This window comes from Dendropsophus ebraccatus, chromosome 4, assembly GCF_027789765.1.
Source record: "Dendropsophus ebraccatus isolate aDenEbr1 chromosome 4, aDenEbr1.pat, whole genome shotgun sequence".
NCBI classification, from domain to species: Eukaryota; Metazoa; Chordata; class Amphibia; order Anura; family Hylidae; genus Dendropsophus; species Dendropsophus ebraccatus.
The window spans coordinates 158,500,154-158,523,589 of record NC_091457.1 but is presented as its reverse complement, the minus strand read 5'-3'; the positions used below and the strand labels follow the sequence as shown (position 1 = coordinate 158,523,589).

Below are 23,436 nucleotides of genomic sequence, written 5' to 3'. Positions count from 1 at the left end.
GGCTGAGGAATTGGCAGGAATGCTATGGGAGGAGTTGGCAGGGTGGGAGGACTTAGATGAACTGAAGGAAAGCAGTTCATTCTAGCAATTGTAGCACTCAGTACAGTTAATAGGACTACCACCACAAAATAAATAGATAGTTGGTGGTTCCAGAACTGAGGCAGGTAAGCAATGCCATATGCTTCTGTATCTGAAAGTAGAGTACCCCTTTAATATTCCATTCCTTATAATAAATTCTGCCCTTACTGTGATAACCTCAGTGGTCTCCATCCTGTGATTCAAAACTACAACTCCCACCATGTCCTGACAGCTAAAGGTTGTTAAATTCTTCAGCGACAGCTGGAGGACAGTCTGAGGTTGAAGAACACCGCTCTGGAGTATGGAGATCCAATAATATCCCCATAAGTCATGTCATTCATTGCTAAGGAGCAGCTTAAAGGGGTTGTACGGGCAGGTGTTGTGCTCATCTCAGCCTGTCTGATTATTTATTGTGACGGGAGATACGGTCCCTGAAGAAGAAGTACCTACGAGCTTGGGTGCTGATTCCGACACAATCTACAGGATCTGCCTTACGTTTCCAAGAGATGTTGGCCAAATGATTTCTTGACCCATAGCGATCTCTCCCTATCCCCAATGCACATACATACTCAGCTGAGCCAGGCATGCATGTGTCCTGAATGGGAAGCCCCTGCCAGAGAGAACAAAGGGATTGGGCATATTGAACCACACCATGTGCATTCCTTCTGTACCCTTACATCTGCCATCGCGAGTGAGTCAGGAGGCTCCCATACATATTAGATGGTCAGCTGATCACATCAAAATCGGAGGATTCGGCCAATTGTCATCTAATATGCATGGTCAACATTAGGGTGGCTATACGTGCTTTGATAGTACATGGAAGTCGACAGGTTCTGAGTCTCTCATTCTCAGACTTGAGTCAAAATAGCAAATCTTGAGGAATGTGAAATATCGTGAAATCAGCCAATGGCCAAAATGTGGTAGCCATTATATCATTATAACTTTTCTCCACTTTTTATCATGTGACCAATGCTTCTTTACAACATGGTATAATCCCCACCTGATCATAGGGAGCTATAGTGGAAATGGCCATGAGTACTGTGTGTTATCGGGGCATGTAAAGCCACCCAGCACCTGCCTGCTTTTTTTTTTTTATTTAAAGTGTTGCTTTTGGAATGACATTTCACCAATCATGTTACATACCCGGGCTGAAGACACTAAAGGTCATGGCGTTCTCTCTAAGAATCTGTTCATCTCTTCAGCTTCCACAGGGGTGGCCACCGAGCTTACCCCCACTTCTGGATGGCACATCTGCCTTGTCCCTATAGTGATACCCCTCCCGCATGTGCACTGCTTGTTTGCCATAACCACTCTGTATATAAATTTTTGGATTCAAATGTTTTTGTGTTTCCTCCTTATTTTGCTCTCCGAGTAATCTGAGTAAGGTAAGACTTTCATGTTGCCCCTTTGATGGTCAGTGGTGAGAATTTGTGATTGTAAAGGCTGAACGGCCATCTTCCCCTCTGTGAGCCGGACATCCTGCGCTTTTTTTTTAATGCTTTTCTTCATCTGTTCATACACCTTTTTGCCGTATTGCTGTGTTGTGCTTTCCTGTTTTTGTGGCCCATGTTGTGGTTAATGTTGGCAGATCCTATAGGTTGTCGATTGGTGTCTTTGTTCCTCGTGGAGACTAACCTGGCAGTGCACCCTGGGAAAGGGTATGTAAATTGGTGCTGTTCCTGAAGGAAAAACAGTGTCCTTAGCGCCACCTATAGGTAGCTACCCTGTAAGTCAGTGTCCAACCCATAGGTCATACATTGTATATGTTGTAGCTACCTATAGGTGGCACTAGCGATACCGTTCTCCCCCTTTATGGAGGAGAGCCGATTTGCACACCTTTTCCCAGGATTCATTGCCCATAAGGCTGCCTAAATCATCTGATTGGAGAAACCATATCCTACCAAGGTTACGTCAAGGTCATCACACCCAGCCAGCCTCTATTCTGCAGCCATATACTGAAGAGGGGCAACCCCAACATCTGACTATAGTTGGGAGTATGGGGCCTCCAAATCCCCATGTCATTCCACTTTTGGAGGGGTAGCTGGAAAATAAATTTGTATAGTAATTTGATACACCTTTAAATTTAAAGGGGCATTCTGGTATGTAAACGTGGACCTCTTTTGAAAGTACACAAAACTAAATAAAAATCCAAAATACATAGTAACTAAATGTTCTTAGTATCTCCCTAAATTATCCCTCACTTCTTACAGTTCCTAAATGTGATGTTGGGTCATCTAGGATTACGACCAGTAGTTCCTCTTCAGTTTGCTGGTCGCACATGCTCAGTTGCAGCACTAGAAGTTATAGGAACTTGAGCTGTTTGCTGTATAGGAGCCAGAACCTAATGTAAGAGGCTCCGCAGTGATGGGGCACCACAGCCTGGGGATGTATATAGGAGCCTCAAAACTGCCTGTAGCAACTAATCAGAGCTGAGCTTTCATTTCTTAAAGCTGCCAGTACTTATCAGCTGCTGTATGTCCTACAGGAAGTGGTGTATTCTTTCCAGTATGGAGTGCATAGTAATAGCTATTTGTAATGTGACGTCATTTGCTAAAGGGGCTTGTATTAAAACGGGGTCCCATTCGGTGCTTTGCTATATATCCTGTAATTTCTTGTTCCTTCCATAGACTCCAGCAGTACTTGACTTGTATGTGTGACGCTGATAATGTGTCCGTAGACTTACGACACAGCCGGTCATCAGCCTCCATAATATAATTGCCAAAACAACCCAGACTTATTCATCAGTCTCCTGGTGGTTGGTGGCCACATGGAATAGCGTCTTGGCCCACCGGTTGTGAAACAGTGTCACATAGGTTGTCACTTAATTGTTACCTGATGGACTTTCCCAGTATCGAACGTGTGCATATGAAGTGGTGTGAGGGATCCGACATCACCTTGTCTTCTGCTGTGTACCATGACCCCTCTCCGCCATTAACCATTGACGCTCTGTTTATTTCACAGTTGACCAAAGCATCTTCCAGAACTCCATTGCTGCCCATATGCCAAAGCTACAACCCAGCTCGTCGCTATCGCAGCTGACAAAGCCTACCCAGAGCAGCGCCGATCTGCCGGGAGTCGGCATCTTAGCGGGCAGCACCCAGCACTTAAAGAACCTGGGAAAGGCTGTGGGAGCCAAAGTCAACGACTTCCTACGAAGGAAAGAACCGGACCGAGGAGATATCGGCATCACGGAAGTCAACAAGAACGTAGCATCTGTGCTGGCCAGTAAGGAGCGGACCCTCAGTCTTGGGGATGAAGAAATGTGAGTTTTGGTCCGTTATTACCTTCATTGTATTGATCTCTTTGGAATTGCACCTTGATCATTTATATAGTTTTAAAGTGAAGTCTTGTTTTTAAGTTGTAATCCCATTTTCCATCATTTGATGCCAAAGTCCAAAATTGTTTAAACAGGTATTCGGCCCGGGCGTTCTTGTTGAGTTCTTAGGGTCCTGTTGTCTTGGTTCTTAGGGTCTTGTTTGGTGCTGGGGCGGGAACAAGACCCTAAGAAATCAAATGTTTAGATTTGGGCACATAAATTAGAGGTGCTGTGGGGGGAGGTAGTCCTGTCCCCAGTGCTCCAAAGCACCTGATTAACCTGTGAATATAACTTCTTGATATACGGAAACAGTACAGAGGATGAAGGTAAGAGACTTCCCTGCATCCTTAGCACAATAAAGAGATATAAGCAGGTGGTATTCCTCTAACCTGCCCTTTGAAGGAGAACTCCAGGCTGGGGTGATTTTTGGCAGAGTGCCCGGGAGGGGGGAGGATTAAAGAAGGAACATGCTCTCACCTCCCCCACTCCAGCACTCCAGGCCCGTACACTTCTGAGTCTTAGTGGGGACCTCGGATGTAACATGCCAGGCCTGCGCGGCCAGTCAGGAGCCGTAGTGGGGTCCCGCCTCGGCCGCTGACTGGCTGAGGGGGCCTAACACATCATGTCCCAGGTCTCTATTCAGACCGAGAAGCGTCCAGGGCTGGAGCAGCAGGATCCTGGGACCAGCGCTGGAATGAGGGAAGTGAGCGCATGTTACTTCTTTCATCCTCCCCAGCACTCCCCCCGACCCCCCCCCCCCCCCCCCACCTGGAGTTCACTGTCGTTTAATTTTTTTTTTTTTGCAGAAATCTGTCGATTTTAAGAAACTTTGTAATTGGGGTTATTAGCCAAAAAATGCATTTTATCATGAAAAAGCAGTTTGAAGCTCTCCCCCCTGTCTTCATGGTTTTCTACGTAGAGGTGAGGGGTTGAGGGAGATGAGGCACCAAAACAGGACAACAAAGGGTTAATTTACAGCTACATCACCGGGCTATCTCCTCTGAAGTCAGCACTGACCTCTCTGACCTCTGAATACTGCTTTCACACAGGTCCCGCTGTGTAATCCTTTGTTCTCTGCTGGCGACTAATCTCCCTCCTCCCCCTCCCCTCTCCATAGATTACACAGGGCCTGACTAATGTAAAAAAGTCGAGATTTCCTGATAATGAGCAGTGGATGAGAGAGAGGAGGAGGGGGGGACCTGGGGAAAGTCTTTTTGAATGCAGATAATGGCATATTTGCCTAATAAACCCAATTACAAAGTTTTTTAAAATCGCCTGTACTATTGGTTTCTGCAAAAAAAGAAATAAATACGACATTGAGACTAAATTATAAACATTGTAACTTTTGTCATTTCCTTCTTTGCAATTCGTTGAGTAAATATAATGAATGGTTTTCTGTCAACTGTTGCAGATCCAAGTTTATTGAGAATTTCCCCCGACTTGAACCCCCTCCGCCGGTAACAAAAAAGAGAGTCTCCCGAGCTCTGAAGACGACTCAGGATATGATGATCTCTTCGAACCCGGTGTTGGGCAGTCCAGAGAAGCAAGTTGTTTCCTCCACCGATAGCTTGGATTTAGCATTCGATATCTCTTCTGAAAATGTCACCGAAGTCGCCGACCCTGAAACCCCCCAATGCCTGCCGGATACTGTACCCAACGGAGAGGCTGAAGTGGATGGTTCAGAGCCTACTGAGAACCAAAATGAAGTCTTTCCCGAGATCGCACTGTCTGTCCCCGACCTTATCCACAAGGAGTCGTCTGACACAAGTCTCAGGGAACAGTCTGACAAAAAAGGGGTGAAGCTCTGCATCAGCCAGGAGGACCTCATAGAGGGCCAGGCCAATACCGAATGGAGTTCTTGGCCCAGGAAATCGGCTTTAGATACTGAGGGTCCTCACCCAGACCTCCTATCATTTGAGTAGAATATTATCACCATAAGACTTTATAATAGTCTCATCACTGGATGCCTATGGTCGGTCTGTGTGATCTGCTGGGCCCTGCATATAGCTGTGTATAGTACACTACATAATGCCCATGCGGGCAAACAGATAGTGATTCTGCTGTAAGATGACATCGCTATAAAGGCCAGGCCTGCAGATTACTAACCCATAGACTTCCCAGGCCCCATGACTTTGCTATTAAAGGGGTATTCTCTTCTCAGAGATCATCTTTATATATGGCTCTGATGGAAAATGAAGTATCTTTGTAAATACGCTTATTTTATTACTATTTTCCTATTCTGGAATATTCTGTCCACATCCCTGTCTTTGTTTCCCTCAGTACATGCAGCGGTGGTCACGATCACAACCACCTGTTTGCTGCTCCATAGAAGTGAATGTCAAGAGTAGCTCCTAGCCTTCCCATCATTTTTCTGCTCCATAGAAGTGACTAGGATGGCCCCCAGCCTGCCCACACTTTTCCTGCTTCCTAGAAGTAAGTAGGACATCTTGTAGTATATACGCAGTAGGCCCCACTATGTGTAGAATTTGGCACTAGAGAAGAAAGGAAACTTAAAGGAGAAGTTCAGCCAAAAGTATTTTTACTATGTTATTTCTTATGGAAAGTTAGACAAATACCTAATGTACATTAATTATGGGAAATGCACATATAGGGCTACTTCCCTTAATTTAGTAGATCATGGAGTGTTCAAATGCTCTCGAAAAAGTGACGTCACAAATCAGGTGTAATTCCTATGAAGTGTCCAGCAGGGCGTGCAGTATATGTAGAAGTCTATGGACTGTAATGAAGCCTATGGAAGATGTAATATAATGTAAAAACTACCCTTTACTGATGGACTTTGTGTATGGAATAATTTGGGGAGCTAGGACCAAAGGAAGGGCACCATCAGGGAGGGAGAGAGGTGCCGGTGCATCTAACTCCCTCCCTCCCTGCTCGGCGTAGTGGGACAGATAGACACTGCTACTCCTCCCTTCATCTGCTAATAGTATGAGCAGATGATGGGAGGAGTAGTACCAGGGAGATCCCAATCACCAAGCTCCCCCCTCACTGTCCTTGCTACCCAAATTATTCCATAAAAATAGTCCATCAGTAACGGGTAGTTTTTACATTACATTACATCTTTCATAGACTTCAATACAGTCCATAGACTTCTACATATACTGCTCCCCCTGCTGGACACTCCATGGGAATTACACCTGATTTGTGACGTCACGGTTTTTGAGAGAATTTGACCACTCCATGATCTACTAAATTAAGGGAAATAGCCCTATATGTGCATTTCTCATAAATAATGTACATTAGGAATTTGTCTAACTTTTCATAAGAAATAACATTTAAAAAAATAATTTTGGCTGGAGTTGTCTTTTTAAAGGGAAGGAGAAATCAGGATGCAAAATAAGAAGATGAGAATACCCCTTTAAGTACACCTATGGTGGGAAATAACCATTGGTTCTATCTATGCTATAGTTCATGATGAGTTTCTATGACGAGATAGTAAAAAAAAAAAAAAAAAAAAAAAAAGTTGCACATAGAATAGGGAAAGTAGAATTTCGAGGGTTTCGAAGTTGTCAAACATTTCATTGTTAACGTGTTTCCCGTTGCCTTAGTCTTAATTTTTTTTTAGTCCATTTCACCCTCCTGCTCAGCCCATATATATATATATATATATATATACTGGTTGCAGGGGGTCATAGAAAATCGATAACACTAGGGGTGGATCATTCTGTAATATTAACCAATCATGTTTCAGCTCTTTGGAGCAGTGTGGTCCCCAGCCTGTTGCCTTTGGGGACATCCTTCGAGGGACTTTGAAACGGAAATGGTTTCTACATATGGCATTGGTTATGACGCCGATCCTCTAAGTTTTCTATGGATGGAAGGTAGAATATTTCTACAGTCAGTAACTTCATACGGGAGTCTGTATCATTGATCTATATATGAAGTATTTTTGCAGTTTCTTATCTGTATATACTATAGCGGCATGTACTATCTGCTCGTGTATGTATAAACTATGACATTTTATTGTATTTTTTAGAAACAAAGGACGTATATTCCTGTACAAAACTCTTTAACGCCTCGGGCCTGTGATGCCAATAACATGGCTACAGCGCCTGGGTACATTGATCGCTATTCACACCATGAGAATGTTATTTTTATAGTAAATGGATTTATATTCCTCATAGATTGTATGTATGATGTAGATCAGGAATGGGGAACCTTTGGCCCTCCAGTTGTTCCAAAACTACAATTCCCATCATGCCTGGACAGCCGAAGCTTTAGCTTCGGCTGTCCAGGCATGATGGGAATTGTAGTTTTGGAACAGCTGGAGGGCCAAAGTTTCCCCGTCCCTGATGTAGATGATGTAACAAAGTCTAGATACGATTCACACTTACTGTATATCCTATAATACTGATATATGAGCGATGGCTGGATAGATGTTAACTATTTAAAGGGGTTGTCCAGTTTACAGAACCCATTGTCGTACACTATCAGGGAATTCAGAGGTAAAGGAGCACTCCAAAAATTTTGATCTTGTTTTTATAAGCGTTTAGTTGATGTAGCAGCCATATTGACTGCTATTTCCCTACTGAAATGATTTCCTACATTTCCCATGAGGCCTCTGGGTGGAGTCTCATCACTGCAGCTGACTAGCTAATTAGTCTGCAGGTGCTGGAGTCCAACCAGGTGAAGTGATTCTATTGGTAAGTGGGTTGGCGTCAGTTCACATTATAGGTCTAGTGATGCGGAGTGTACATGATATAGGCAAAAAATTTACATGGGAGATTTATCAAACATGGTGTAAAGTGAAACAGGCCCAGTTGCCCCTAGCAACCAATCAGATTCCCCCTTTCATTCCTCACAGACTTTTTGGAAAATGAAAGGTGGAATCTGATTGGTTGCTAGGGGCAACTGAGCCAGTTTCACTTTACACCATGCTTGATAAATCTCCCCCACGGAGTGCTTCTTTAAATGGGGCATGTTAAGAATCCTAATCTTTGTTACAAAGAGCCGCTCTTGCTCTGGAGGACTTGTCCTGTCCCTCGTTCCATAGACAATGCAGTGATTTGAATGTACACTGTGCAATACCAGACTCCTCCTGTGGTGGTGCTGTAGAGAAATTGACCACTTAGATTCCACCATAGAGTACAGTTGATCACTGAGGGTCCCAGCATCGTTTCTTAAGGGACCCTAACAAGTAGAGAGCCCCTTTAAATACATATATGAGCATGACCATATCTGTGTTTGGAGCTATATTAAAGGGGGTTCTCCAGCGCTCCAAAAAACATGGTCACTTTCTTCCAGAGACAGCATCAATCTTGTCTGCAGTTTGGGTGCAGGTTTGGTAACTTAGTTCCACTGAAGTGAATGGAGCTTAATTGTAAACTGCACCTGAACTGGTGACAAGAGCGGTGCTGTCTCTGGAAGAAAGTGGCCATGTTTTTGTAGCGCTGGATAACCCCTTTAAGCTTATATTATGGGGTATTCCATGTCAATAAATGGGTATTTTTATCTATGATGAAATGAAGAGTTATTCAATTTTCCAATATATTTTAAGTATCAAATCTTTTGTCTTTTTTAATCTGCTAAAGGGGAGGAGGGACCCATAGGGGAATAACACTGTATACACGGAAGAGCTCCGATTGTCCATGGAAATGTTCACGTCCTGATAACATATCCATTCATAAAGTTCACTTTTCATTCTACAATATGTATTTTTTTTAATTTTATCTAAAATATTCTTTTTTATCTGATTGTTCTGAATGTTCTGTACTATGATGGCAGCAATATTATGTTACTACACATACATGTCCATGTGCCTCTAGATATGACTGTGCCTTTTATACTGTATGGCTTTGGAACTGAATGTAACTGAGATGTATTGTCAGACAATGTTTTGTAAGACCCCATTCACAATATGTTTCAGGGGCCCAAAACTGGTATAGTAATAGAAATATAGGGGGAGATTTATCAAACATGGTGTAAAGTGAAACTGGCTCAGTTGCCCCTAGCAACCAATCAGATTCCACCTTACATTCCTCACAGACTCTTTGGAAAATGTAAGGTGGAATCTGATTGGTTGCTAGGGGCAACTGAACCAATTTTACCATGCTTGATAAATCTCCCCCATATACTGTATATATACATTGCCATAGACAAATTGTGTTGTCCTATTAGACTTTCACACGGGAAATGAGCCCTTGTAGATCTTCTCCCGTTTGCGGAGTCTTAACATAATGTTGAGAATCGGGCAGGGAAGGCTGTACAAGCAACGGCTGAACTGATCATACGGCCCTTTGTGGTGATCATTCATCAGCCACTGATCCTTTATGAGGGTAGGTTCACACTACGGAATCCGCGCTGAGAAGTTCCGGCTGATTCCATCGCTCATACGGCCTCACCTTGCGGCCCTTTGCTGTCATGTCGGTGGCACGTCCCCCATTACCCAGGAAGATGTCCCACCCATAGGCGATAATTTTTTTTGAGACGTAAAGATGACCCAATCAGCTGATGAATTAGATTTTGCTAATCATTGGCCGTATTACTTAGGGTGGTTATTGTCCAGTTTGGTGGGTTATAGCCCCGTATATCGGCCTTAGTCTAGTTGTCACAAAGTTGTTTTACTTTACACCAGTATACACTTTATTTGCTGGACAGCAGTTAACTCTGTTCTTGTGACCTGCAAAAAAAAAAACTTTACTATTATTTGTCGGTCTCCTGGCAATGGGGCCCTGACATGTGATGTGAATGAGGCCTAAGAGTCATGGGAGCAATTGTGCCATATTCTTAAAGAGGTTATCCCAAGATGGAGGCTATGCTCACACACAACAAAATACGTCTGTAATTTTGAGTGAAAAATACAGCCTTTTTTATGTGCTCCATTGAAGTCTATGGGGAGCTGACCATTGTTTTATTTTCACTCGTAATGACGGCTGTATTTTTACTGTGTGAGAACATAGCCTAAAGGTGACCCCCTATCTACGGGATATGTGATCGGGGTCCTATGAAGTATAATGATTGTATCTGTAATAATTTAACCCTTTCTGTAAGATGTCTGTACTCTCATCACATTATTCCTTTCTCTCCGGATACCAGGAAGCCAAGGAGGCACCGAGCAATAGATGTATAAAGCAATACGGAAAAAGAACGATCGCTCAAAATCCATATTTAATGTATTTTTGTAATTGCCACATAAAGGAGACCTCTGTATAGAAGTAATCATTGTATTCTGTCTTTGATCTGTTGATTATAGTGTGGTAGACCTGGACGGAGTATCCAGCTGCTATTAGACCTATATGGGAACTGTAGGGGCGAGAACAGGATCTGGACTTTTATTTCGGTTGTTACAATCCAAGGAACAGATATCAAGACAAAGCTTGACGGTATTATTCCCAAGATGGCAGCCTATCCAAGAGGGACCTCCACCTATCAGGAGAACTGGGTCCCATGACTTCCATTGAAGCCGACATATCCGCTGCTCCTCTTATAACTCTATGGCACTGACAGATATAGCGGAGTACTGCACCTCCCTCTCCTCCAGTCCTGTTCAGCTGGATGGAGCGATGGTGTAACTGCCCAACTGCTGATCTGTTCACACGACTGCACCGATAACTCCCGATCTCCTGATCGGTGAGGGTCCCGGGGGTCAGACTTCACCAACACTTTTTACCTTTCCTGTGGATACATGACAAATTGTCATCTTGGAATAAATCCTTTAATGATTTTTTTGTTTTTAATAATTTGACACACTTTGACCTTTGTTTTATATTTTGGGGGGGGGGGGGGGTCTTTTATCGTTCAGCACTTTGTTTCATATTAGCTATTACAGAATATTCTCAGTGACCCCTCATCTCGTGGATTTTCTGATACGGTATATACCATGATTACATTATCATACATGGGGATCGGAGGAGGAAACCTTGTGACTTACTGGAAGATTTTCAGTGTTTTTCTTATTTAATTTTTCATTCAAAAGGAAATGAAATCACTGTTGTCATAGTAACGTCACATTCCGAGATCCAGACGCAGCGGGTGAGGCCAGATATTATAGTCACTCGCATCACGACCTCCGGTTCCTTATTTCTCTTAGTGACTTACGGAGATAGTCATCTGATGACATCACAGTTTTGCACAGTATATTATATGTATGTGCCGGGCGGAGCTGAGCTGTAATAACGGGGGGGGGTCATGTGATTACCGGAGTCCTATGTGACATTGCATGCCAAGAGCAGCTACTGCAGGGATGGGGAAGCTGTGCACTTCTGGTAAAACTACAGCCTAAGGCCTATGACTGTATCCAGGGTTTCCAGGACTCCCTAGGGCGGCATCCAACTTCTTTACCCACTGGTAATCAAATGCTGCACGATCCGACTCAAGCATGCTCCAGTTGTGGTCATCTTTAACCCCTTCACGTCAGTAATATGTAGATATACGTTCCTACTGCACATACCCCGTGCAGTAGTTGTGTACATTTAAGGTACTGTCACTGAAGGTTTGGTGTGTACGGGACCGCTGCAGTGAGAGCGGCCCAGCACACATCAGTGTCAGGAGCTGAGGATAATGAGAGGCAGCTGCGATCCCGCAGCGGCCCCTCATTAACCCCTTAAACGCCACAATCTATAGCGATCGCGGCGTTTAAGGTACTCAGTGACAGGACAAGCTCCTGTCACTGAGTGATCGGGACCCTCTTGCCCATTATAAAACTAAAAATATTTTTTTAAAATAAGTAAATGAACATATTGTATATCATAGCATGCGGAATTGTCCAATCTGTTAAAATATAACATTATGATTTCCACATGGTGAACCGCGTAAATGAAGAATGCTGATTTTTTTTTTTTTTTATTATATATCAGAAAAAAATTTATAAAAAGTGATCAAAATTTTTCTGTTACACCAATATGACATTATTAAAAACTAGAGATCATGGCACAAAAAAAGACACCCCAACCAGCCCTGTAGGTGAAAAATAAAAGCGCTATGGCTTTTAGGAGGCGGAGAGGAACATTGCATTCGTTTGACCCGGACATCCGTGCATCAATGGGCTCGGGCTTGAAGGTGTTAATCTCTACAAAACTATGGTGGCCAAGAATAGGTCCTTCTGCTCCTTGTAAACTCCTTCTAGTCCTTTGGCTGGGAGAACAGAGGCCATGGATCCCCTGTTGTAATGGTGAGTAGAGGTCTCAGCATTTGGACCCCCCCCCCACTCATCTGCCATTTATGACCTATTGGGTGATAGGTTTCTGGTATCGCCATGATTTGTTATATCAGAAAAATATAGCAGCTCCGCAGACATGAAAATTCTTCCCTAATTGAACAAACATCTGGACTCTTTTTAGGGAAAAAAAACAACCCCGCTGGTGCACTACATACATCGACAGTACGTGAGACCTTAGGAGTCTATGTGCAATGTTCTAAGAAACGCAAGCCCGAAATTCTGCCAGAACAGTCCTTATAGGATGACAGGAGGCACATGTATCCCGAGCACCCACCTGAATCCCTATATACTAACCCCTATAGATGTCCAGTGTGATGCCTGGATATGACTTTCCGCATTGTTTGTGCCTCGTACCCATCAGATAGGCGCCCAGCAGCCGCCACTGTACAGGAATGTGTGAGGATCTGATACTGAAGGGTATATGTCTAATTCTTATTATACCAGAATATCATCTATGTACTGAGAATAAACGGCCGGACATGCTGTGTGTTTTATAGCAGACTCTTCTCTATAATCTTATATAAAGGAACAGACGTATCCGCTGTCTGCAATGATCGCTAGACCTATCAGTTGCGCGTCTCTTTATTCTGATAAAATAGTCCTGCAGAAAAAAAAAACAGACAAAAATTTGTGTACCCTGTCAATTCATGTCCCCGTCTACTTTCTGATGGACCACTACCCTTGAAACACTTCCACAAGAAAGCGGAACAGGTACCCCCCCCCCCTCTTTAAGGGAACCCCTTTAAGAGAATGTAAAAAAAAAATGTTAAAAACGTTATACTGAATTTTATCATTTTAAAATACAAATTAACATTCTACAGATGTATAGGAAGATGTCAAAGTCGATTTCTGTTTTTTATAGCACACAGTAAATGGTGGTATACAATTTAGATAGCATACAATCAAAGTAGATACTTCTAATATATTGGTATATAACAGTTTGTTTAGATTTTGATACCTTCACTTGTATAAATCAGTATCACAAACTCATCAAGACAAGTTGGAAAATGCTGAATGCAAAATACAACAGAATAAATGTAAGGGCCTGTTCACACTACGGATTCGAAGGGGAGATTCCACCGGGAACCTCCATCTGCAGACTCAGAGCCGAATCCCTCCTGCTATGTCTTTGAATGGTAGGGAGGAATCGACATGTCAATTCTTTGAGCGGAGAGTGGAAGCACACTAGCCCTCCCATTCAAAGACATAGCAGGAGGGATTTGGGGTGGAATCCACAGACTGAGGTTTCCTGCAGAATCTCTGTGCCGAATCTGTAGTGTGAACGGGCCCTAATACCTACAGCCATTCCTCAAGGTCCAAGCCCATCGCCCACACATCTCATGGGTGACAAGCCCAAGTTACCAATGGGTCGGGCTGTTACCAATTGTCAGGTATGTGTTCCCGAAGACGGGGGGGGTTATTTACGGGGGGTTAAATAGGGCGGGAGCCTCACTGCTCCCAACGAGTCATCCAAGACACCTTTGCAGTACTACTCCACATACTGGAACGGCCAAACTATATCAGAGATTTGTGTAGTATAGTAAGTTACAATAATTTTTTTCTATTTATCAGAACATTTTTGGTGTCTCTCTTTCTTTGTGTCGTGTAACCTCTTACTTTAGGGATTTCTATTTTAGTAATGATCATCCTTTGTATCTCATCTAGCTGCTGATTACAGAGACAACGCAAAGGGTTATGTGAATCATTTTGGGGATTTTTCGCGATGTCTCTTCCTCTGGAGTCGGAATGGGGTGAAATAAAAGTGTCAACCTCCCTCGCCACGAGGAATGTATGTAGGACGGGATCTGTGCCCAATGGGTAGAAGTATATGACCACACTCCATGCCATAAGTTCTTAAGTGGCGTTTGACGTTACGGGCACTCTGTTGTTCTGTCCGGGAAGGTGGGTGAGGGTCTAATATTGAGACCATACAGAACTCCATCAGCCAGTTTAAAATAAATCTCTCTCCAACTTTCATTAGGAATGAAGGAGTGAATTGTCGACCACCCCACCAAAACATGTCCTGTGACCATGTATCAAACAGTTTTTTGTTTTTTTTTCTTAAATCTTCTAGAAATTTTATTATGAATCTCAGAGATTGTTACCATACTAGCATCTGCCCCAATTATATCATCCAGAGTGTGAGCTTTGGACTCTTGTCACGTCTCACTACTTGATGAGGCCTTATAAATGTAAAAAATATGGGAATGTGGAAGAGAATATTTTTTATTGACTCTCACCTGGTGACGACCACTTTGCCGTTTCGGCTTCCATTAAGTTCCCAGCTGCCCGGAGTTCCGTCTCCCCAAATAAAGAGCTGGTGATTCTGGATGAGCAGTCAGTCCCTTCTATTTAGAGGGGGCAAAGGGATGTTAAAAAAAAACATGTTGCCATCATGTCACAAAGTACTAAGTCTAGTATGCAGGAGCGTTCAGAGATCCCAGGGACGGGCCAATCCCAGCTCCATAGAGAAGTTAGAATAGAAGGGGGAGGCGTGTAGCCAGTCCATTATGTGAAAGAAGAGACTGGATTATAAGCTCTAACGTTCGGGAAATTTAAACCTCCTTCTGCTTTACATAGCATTAATTTTTGAATTTGGGGTCTTTTTTTACCAGGCCAAAGAAATGGAGTAAAAGCTGTATTTAGGCTGGTAACATCTGTATGTTTGAGTAATAGGAAAAGGTCTGTAATTTTTGGAAACTAATCATTTTAATCATGTGACATCGGCCTAAGAAAGTTATTGGAAATTTTTCCCAGCTATGCAGTTGGGATGTTATCTAATAGGGAGGGGTAACTTAGTTTATACAGAGAATAAGGGGTCCTGCCCACATTTATGTAAGAAAAGTGGCAGCAAGTCGAATTCCGTTTGCTATGTACCCAAGTGGGTGGTGGGTCCTTTGTGGCCGAGGAACAAGATCGCGCTCTTTAATATACTTATTGGGGGAGACTTATCAAACATGGTGTAAAGTGAAACTGGCTCAGTCGCCCCTAGCAACCAATGAGATTCCACCTTTCATTTTCCAAAGAGTCTGTGAGGGATGAAAGGTGGAATCTGATTGGTTGCTAGGGGCGACTGAGCCAGTTTGACATTACACCATGTTTGATAAATCTCCCCCATTGTGTAACCTGAAAATCTGCCATATGAGGTCAGTAAGTCAAGTATATGATGTAGACAATGTTGGGGTTGATTTAGGAACCTTCCCACATCATCATCAAACACGGCCATCTTTACAGCACCATCAGCCACTCATATGCCTTCATGAAAGCTAGATGATAAATGAGCTCATGCCAAAGGCTCTATTGCTAGATCAAATAGGAGGGCTGACAATGGGCGTCCCTGCCTTGTACCTTTATGGAGAAAAGCGGGTTGAAAGGAGTCCGAGGGTTCTTATCCGAGATCCGACAAGAAGGTCTAAAAGTTCCCGCTTATTCTGAAAGCGTCCGACATCATCCCCAAACGACTTTTCGGCATCTAAGGCCAAAAGAGCCGGTTGGCCATTAAGCTGGGGTTGTGCTGGGCCCTATCAAAGACTGCAAGCACCTTACATAGATTAGTGACCGCTGAGCTATCCTTTACAAACCCACCTAAGGAGGACCAACTAAGGGAGGTAAGTATTCAGCCAAGATCTTAGAGAGTAGTTTCAAATCCTGGTCAATTAAAGAGACAGGACGATAAGATCCCTGATCCAGTGGGTCCGTACCCGGCTATAGGAGTACCCTGATGACTGATACTGGATTGGTCAACTTTTATATGAATATTGACCTGGTGGAGCTCCCCACCTGTGATGTGTATAAAAGTTCCCATATTATTATTAGTATTATTATCATTTAACACGGAGTAAAGCTGGCGGAATTCTCCACCCTGGAATCCCACCAGCCTCCGAGTCATAGTGGCTGTCTATGGGAGGCCTCGCACCTCCTCTCTCCGTGCAGAAGAATTGCCACGTCAATGCTTTTGAGCGGAGAGGCGCAGAGAGAGGAGACGAGAGCCCTCCCATAGACAGCCACTATGACTCGGAGGCTGGGTATAAACTGTGTGTAAGCTGACCCTAAGGCTTATAGCAGCCATTTGACAGAATCCATATGCAATATTTACTTTTCACCAGTAGATGTCAGGCTTCTACCATTGTGATATCCAGGACAGAAGACTATAAAGCTACAGAAGCTGAGACAGAACAGTAACAGACAGTGAGATTATAACTCTTACATGTAACCAGCCTAAACCCACAGTAGTGGTGGCCATGCCCTGTGTGCCCTAATAAAGTGTTCTCTGGTCTAATGAAGCTCTCACCAGCCTGCTTTATAGTGGTGGAAAAAGTTGGGCTTTCTGCTGTATATTTCTTCTATGGCCATAGGCAGGGACATAGCTAGGATTCAGGGCCAGCCTTAGGGGTGTGCGACCAGTACCACTGCACAGGGCGCCTCACTCCAGTAAACAAAGGGGGGCGCTGGAGCCGGCTGCTGTGCTGACCCTGTTAACTAGAAGCATGAGGAAAAGCTAGATCCATGAAGGCAAAGCTGGTCTGCCGCCATGGATCTAGCTTTGATAGCAGGGCAGTACAAGCAGTAGGGCTGTCGGGGCGCTGCTGCCTTTTACCCTTGCAGATGGGGTCCTTTGCAGGACAGCTGTTAGCCTGAACTAAAATCCGGGGGCCTGTCCCTCCCCTGCAGTCTCTGTGCAAAGATCTCCATTAGCTCCCAGGCCGGGAACAGGCTTAGCTATCTTCCTGTTAGCTGGTGCCCCCTGCACACAGAACAGGCAGGAAGGTTCAGAGAGCATCAGCAGGGCCCCCTCCTCTCTCCTGACACCCCCTTCCAGCTCTGCAGTCGGTGAGGAGGAGGAGGGGCTGCACAGTCCAGGCTGGAAGAAGAGGAGACTTCACATGAAGTTCCCTGTCCTGGATAAAAAATCAGCCTGTGAGTGTGCATATCTGTGTAATGTCTGTGTGTTTGTGAAGTGTGTCATCATGTGTCTATGAGTGTTAGGGCCAGTTCACACTGAGTAAAGACGGCGTAATTCCACGGCAGAGCTCTCCGCCGCGCTCAGTGTGCTGCTTTGAGTAAATGAGAGGGCGCGTGCTCGTCCGCTTCCTCTCCTCTCCGCTCAAAGAACTAACATGTTAGTTCTTTGAGCGGAGAGCGGCGGCAGCGGACAGGCGCGGACACCTTTTTGTAGCTCACTTTGGGACTTCAGAGCTAATTGCCCCAGATCCAAGCCTTTCCATGCACATACGTACTTGCAGTGTCCCAGAACAGCCCTTCTTATGCTCACACTTTTGTTATAACTAGTTCTGTTCTGGAAAGCTATGGTCCACTGCAAACTGCGTGTATTGTGTCACCCCTGCAGTATTCAGGTCTGCTATTTCATTCATTTATTGCATGTATATTCAGGTATCAGTGCCTAATGGTATTATGTCGCCTCCCAGTGTTCAAGTATGGTACTTCTCATGTATATTTCTCTGTATATGCCTAATGGTGTGATGATGCAATGGCTGGATGTCACGTGACTGTGCCCTGCTTCCATGGTAACTCCAATGGTCATCAAGCTTTTGGCTGGGGCTTACCATGTGACTTCCTGTGCTACGGGAGTGTATCTCCTGCCCCAGAGGGGATAGGGTGAGTTGCTCTGCCGTTCCTGTTCAGTCGAGTCTTGTCCTCCACCTTCAGGAGACAAGTTCTGTCCGTCCTCTCTCCCTGCTAAGAGAGAGGCCTGCGTGTGCTCTGCTGCTCCAGTCCACTGGCTGTGTTCCTGTCTCAAGTCTCAAGATTCTCATCTGGGTGCTGTTCTTCATTCATTCCTCTCATCATCATCTTCTCTTATCCTCAACTGCAAGTATTTCAGTCAAGTCTCATTCCACCCAGCATCTCAACTTTAGTTTCACTACTACTCCCATCATTCAGCATGCTACTCTCACAGCCTATTGCAGCATCACCCATTACTCTGCTTTATTCAAGTTTGCCTTATTCCCGGTTGCATCCGGAGAGACTGTTGCTACTAGTTACCACCGTTACAATAAATATACAACTACCGTTGTTTCTGAACCTTGGCATTGGTGTGATAATTGGTGCCCTGACTAAGGACAACGAAGAATCGCATGCCCAGTATTCCCGCATGGTCAGGAGCCCGGTTTCCAGCTGTATCACCCTCGTGCCTACACCGTGACCACATTATCCTACAGCTGCCCCGGTTCCTGCCTGTTAGCACCATCTATACTGCGGAGTGGCCCCTAGGGGTCTGGGGCGTAGCATTTGGCGTCACGAACAGGATAACGATCGCAGTGTGTGCCCCCTAAGAGTGTGCCGCAACCCCAAAGAGACTTTGCACCTGTCCCGCTGTGGCCCAGGGAGGGGTTAAGGCCGTATTTCCCAGGTTCCCGCGCGCCGCTCACGCTCTGCCCCCCGGCCCTTGAGCTATTACCTCCGTTGCCGGGGGAAGAAGATTTCTGCTGCACCTGCCGGAAGTTGCCGGGCCCAGCTTCCGCCCGCTCCACCGCTGTCTTCTGCAAGCCTGCCGCTCCTGTCTCGGTCATCTCAGCTCACTGCCAATCATCCGGACCACTCGGTGCAGCTCATCCAGGGATCCCGTCTGCTGCGCTGGGACAGCCAGATAAGTGAAAGTTCCCCATCATGTCCAGCCCGGATGATGATGCCGTCGGCGGCTCAAACAGTCCACCGTCCTCACCCGCTGGCGCACCCGCTCCTCTAGCTGCTCCCCTGCATCTGCTAGTGCTGCCGGAGTGCCGTTTTTCATTGGGCCCAATCACCTACCCAGCTATAAGGGGGAGCTCCACACCTTGGCTGCTTTTAAGGAGAAAATCTCTCGTACTCTTGAACTGGTTTCTCTCTCTCCTACCCAGCAGATACAACTCCTACTGGGACAATTAGAAGGTCCTGCTGCTGAGGAGGTCCGGTCGTAGCCCGCTACGGAGAAAGCCGGGGTACAGCAGATTCTTGATCGCCTCAGGAGAGAATTTGAGGTACAGTCCCCCACAGAAATTCGCCTCCAGTTCTATGATCGGCGCCAGAAATCAGGTGAGACCCTGAGAGACTATGCCCTTGCCCTCCAGTCTGCCTATCGGGCCCGACAACAGGTGGATGTCATTGACCCCTCTGCAGCAGAAAACATAATCACAGACCGTTTCATAGAGGGCATAGACTCTAGGCTCATTCAAAGCCAGTTGCGCATGTTGGCTGCGAAGAACCCTAATATGTCCTTCCTGGATTTCAAAACCCTGGCTCTGAGAGTAATAGGAACTGACTTCCCCTGCCATAACTGTCCCCCGACCTCGAGTCAGCCAGTACTGACAGGTGTGACCCCTGGGCATGTCACCACGCCTTCTATTTCATTTGTTCCAGATGTCCAGGCCGTGCAAGCTTCTCTCACCAGCCCCCTGGCTACTCCTGACCTCCTTACTCAAGTAGTCAGCTCTCTTTGTCAAGCCATCAAAGAGCTAAAGGGGATCTCATCCACCTCCTCCTCTCACTCTACCTCCAGCCAGGCCCTGTCTCTAGAGTCACCTCCCGGGCGTCCACGCTCTGCCCTATCCATACCCCACAGGGCCACACCTCGAGAGCAGCCCTACTGTGACTACTGTCGGCGACATGGACACTACCAATCCCAGTGCTTTCAGTTAAACGGGCCACCCCGGGGTCCGAGGGCCAACACCCGGGAGGTAGAATCTCAGGCCCGCAGGAGTCACAATGGCTCTCAAAATTCTTATCGCAATGCCCGCATGTGACTCTATGGATAGACGGTATGCCTCTCGAGGCCTTGGTGGACACTGGTTCCCAAGTTACTACCATCCCCAAGCATGTTTTTGAAGCACATTGGGACCGCAGGGTGTTGTGTCCAGTGGAAAAGGCCAGGCTAAAACTGATTGCTAGTAATGGTCGGCCTATCTCACAACTAGGGTATTGGGAACCCTCTATATGCATTGGTAACCGGAGGTTAACCCAGCAGGGTGTCATAGTCACCGAGGCTCAAGGGGACAGTGGTATTACAGTTTTGGGCATGAACGTCATCCGCCATGTATTCTCCGAATTAGTAGCTGCCTTGCATAACTCTCTGTCTCAAGCTTCTTCCCCCTACAGGCAAGCCATCCAGAAGACTATCAAGGCGCTCACCGCTCAGCAGAGGTTTGTCAATCACCGTGGGGAGATTTGTCGTGTCCGTACTAGAGATGCTCGCCCAATCACTATCCCAGCTAACAGTGAGACCCTTATCTGGTGCAGGGCTCAACCGGGCCTAGACAACGCCGACTACGAGGCTCTACTAGATTCCATCGAGATTGAGGGTCAACCCCTTGTCATGGCTGCCCGTCTAGTGACCGTCTCCAATGGTCAGGTTCCAGTACGGCTGGTCAACCTCAGTGCATCTCCAGTCGACCTACCTAAGTTTACTACGGTTGCTATGCTCCACCAACTCGACCCTGAGGATCTCATATGTGAAGAGACTACTGCCCACCAGAGGTCGATTAGGACATCATCATGAGAATCCAAACAGTCCCGCGCTCATTGGTGGGATGCCCTCAACATCGGGGATGCCAACACCCCAATCGAGCATATTCAGGGGGTACTCAAAGTTGCCAAGCGCCATCACGAGGCCTTCAGCAAGCATTCACTTGACTTTGGTAAAACTAGTCTGGTCCAACATCGAATTAATACCAAAGATCATCCTCCTATCAAGGAGAAGCACCGGCCTATTCCGCCTGCCAGCTATCAGCAGGTGAAGAAACTGCTCCAGGAAATGAAGGACACCAACGTCATCCAGGAGAGCCAAAGTCCGTGGGCTGCCCCTATCGTCCTCGTTAAAAAGAAGGACGGCAACATCAGATTCTGTGTTGACTACCGGAAGCTGAACACCATTACTCACAAGGATGCCTATCCGCTGCCTCGTATAGAGGAATCTATTGCTGCTCTGGGTTCAGCCGCCTACTTCTCAACGTTGGACCTCACCAGTGGGTATTGGCAGGTGCCCATGGCCCCGGAAGACCGGGAGAAGACAGCGTTTACTACCCCCATGGGACTCTATGAGTTCACAAGTATGCCGTTTGGGCTCTGCAACGCCCCCGCCACATTTCAGCGGTTAATGGAGAGGTGCCTCGGTCACGTCAACTTCCAAAGTGTATTGCTCTACCTGGATGACGCCATTGTCTGTTCTCGCACTTATGAGGACCATATTCGTCACTTAGCCGAAGTGTTTCAAGTCCTTATTGACCATGGCCTCAAGATCAAACTGTCGAAGTGCCACCTCCTCAAACCGCAGGTGAACTATTTGGGGCATGTCGTGAGTGCCGACGGGATACAACCTGACCCCGAGAAGATCTCGGCCGTGGAGAGTTGAGGCATTCCGAAGACAGTGAAAGAGGTGAGAAGCTTCCTTGAATTTGCGGGCTATTACCGCCGCTTCATACCCCACTTCGCCCAGGTGGCTGAACCACTCAATGAGCTACTCCGTGGCTGTCCTCGAGAGAACTACAGTCGACGGCTACCCATAGAGTGGTCTGAACGTCAGGAGACGGCGTTTCAAACCCTGAAGGCCCTGTTGATCTCGCCTCCCATCCTGGCTTACCCTGACTATAGTCAGCCTTTCCATCTCTACACAGACGCCAGCTTCCAAGGCCTAGGGGCTGTTCTGTTTCAAGTCCAGGGTAATCAGGAAAGGGTTATTGCCTATGCCAGCCGAAGTTGAAGAGGCGCTGAAAAGAACGATAGTAACTACAGCTCGTTCAAATTGGAGTTGCTTGCTCTGGTGTGGGCCGTTACTGAAAAATTCAAAGATTACCTCGCGGCTACACCGTTCACTGTCTATACGGATAACAACCCGCTAGCTCACCTCAACAGCGCGCGAGTGGGCGCTCTGAAACAGCGTTGGGCCTCTAGGTTGGCCAACTTCAACTTCGAAATCAAGTATTGAAGCGGCAAGGCCAATGTGAATGCTGACCTGCTGTCTCGACTGCCTAGAGGTGAGGAAGCCCCAGAGGATGACGACTGGGAAGCTGTAGAGATGCCCCCTTTTTATCAGAGATTCGCTACCCAGAGTACTACCACGGCGGTCAAAGAGAGCGAGACGTCCCCTGACCCGGGGCCCTATCAAGATTTGTCCAGATGGCAGACCATCCAGAATGAGTCTAGAGTCTTGGGGGAAATCTATGACTACTTGTCTACTGGGAGAGTCCCCATGAGAATCAAGAGGCCCTATCCAGATGTTGAACTGAGACGTCTCTGGAGACAGAGGAATCGGCTTTTCCTTCATAGGGGCCTATTTCTAAGGAATTTGTTGGACCCCGTCTCTGGAGAACGATGCCATCAGATCTTGATTCCCCGGCGAGACGCCAAATTGGTGTTAGATGCCTACCATGACCGAGGCCCAGCTTTCGAATCTCAACTCTTCCATGAGCTATGCACTTACCACGAGTGCAAAAAGCTTCGTACCACGGCCTATCACCAGCAAGGCAATGGTCTCTGTGAGAAAGTCAACCAGGTCTTCATCAACATGCTAAGAACAGCTTCGGTGGCAAAACGGGTGGAATGGCCTCACCTGTTGGATGAGCTGGTGGAAATCTATAACAACACCACTCATTGCTCTACAGGCTACTCTCATTTCTATCTGATGTTCGGGCGCCAAGGTCAGCTTCCTCAAGACCGCGCGCTTGGAGTTCAAGTAACTGACACTGTCAACCCTCTGCCTGATACTGACTGGGTCCAAGAGCATCAGAGGAGGATTCAAGACGCCTGAGAGATTGTCGACCAGAAGATGGGAGAGGCCCACCAGCGTCAGGAAGATGCTTATAATCAAGGGGAGCATGCCACACCACTAAGAGTGGGGGACAGAGTCTGGCTCAAAAAGTATCACCGCACCCACAAG

General features: G+C 46.1%; 1 protein-coding gene and 1 long non-coding RNA gene across 3 annotated transcripts in view; one reads left to right on the top strand and one right to left on the bottom strand.

Moving 5' to 3' along the window:
• LOC138789051 (carboxyl-terminal PDZ ligand of neuronal nitric oxide synthase protein-like) overlaps positions 1 to 5,965 on the top strand; it is a 66,175-nt gene extending 60,210 nt beyond the window's left edge. For both annotated transcript variants that reach the window (XM_069967567.1, XM_069967568.1), the window contains exons 11-12: positions 3,040 to 3,340; positions 4,806 to 5,965. In XM_069967567.1, the coding sequence (XP_069823668.1) occupies positions 3,040 to 3,340; positions 4,806 to 5,316 (812 nt within the window). In that variant the 3' untranslated portion in view covers positions 5,317 to 5,965. The remainder of the gene's footprint in view (positions 1 to 3,039; positions 3,341 to 4,805) is intronic.
• A 7,139-nt stretch (positions 5,966 to 13,104) lies between these two features.
• LOC138789050 (uncharacterized) lies at positions 13,105 to 15,538 on the bottom strand. The gene is made up of 3 exons (XR_011362694.1): positions 15,447 to 15,538; positions 14,810 to 14,917; positions 13,105 to 13,170 (listed from the first exon to the last, which is right to left on the bottom strand). It is a non-coding gene; the product is annotated as an uncharacterized lncRNA (long non-coding RNA).
• Positions 15,539 to 23,436: the final 7,898 nt, after the last annotated feature.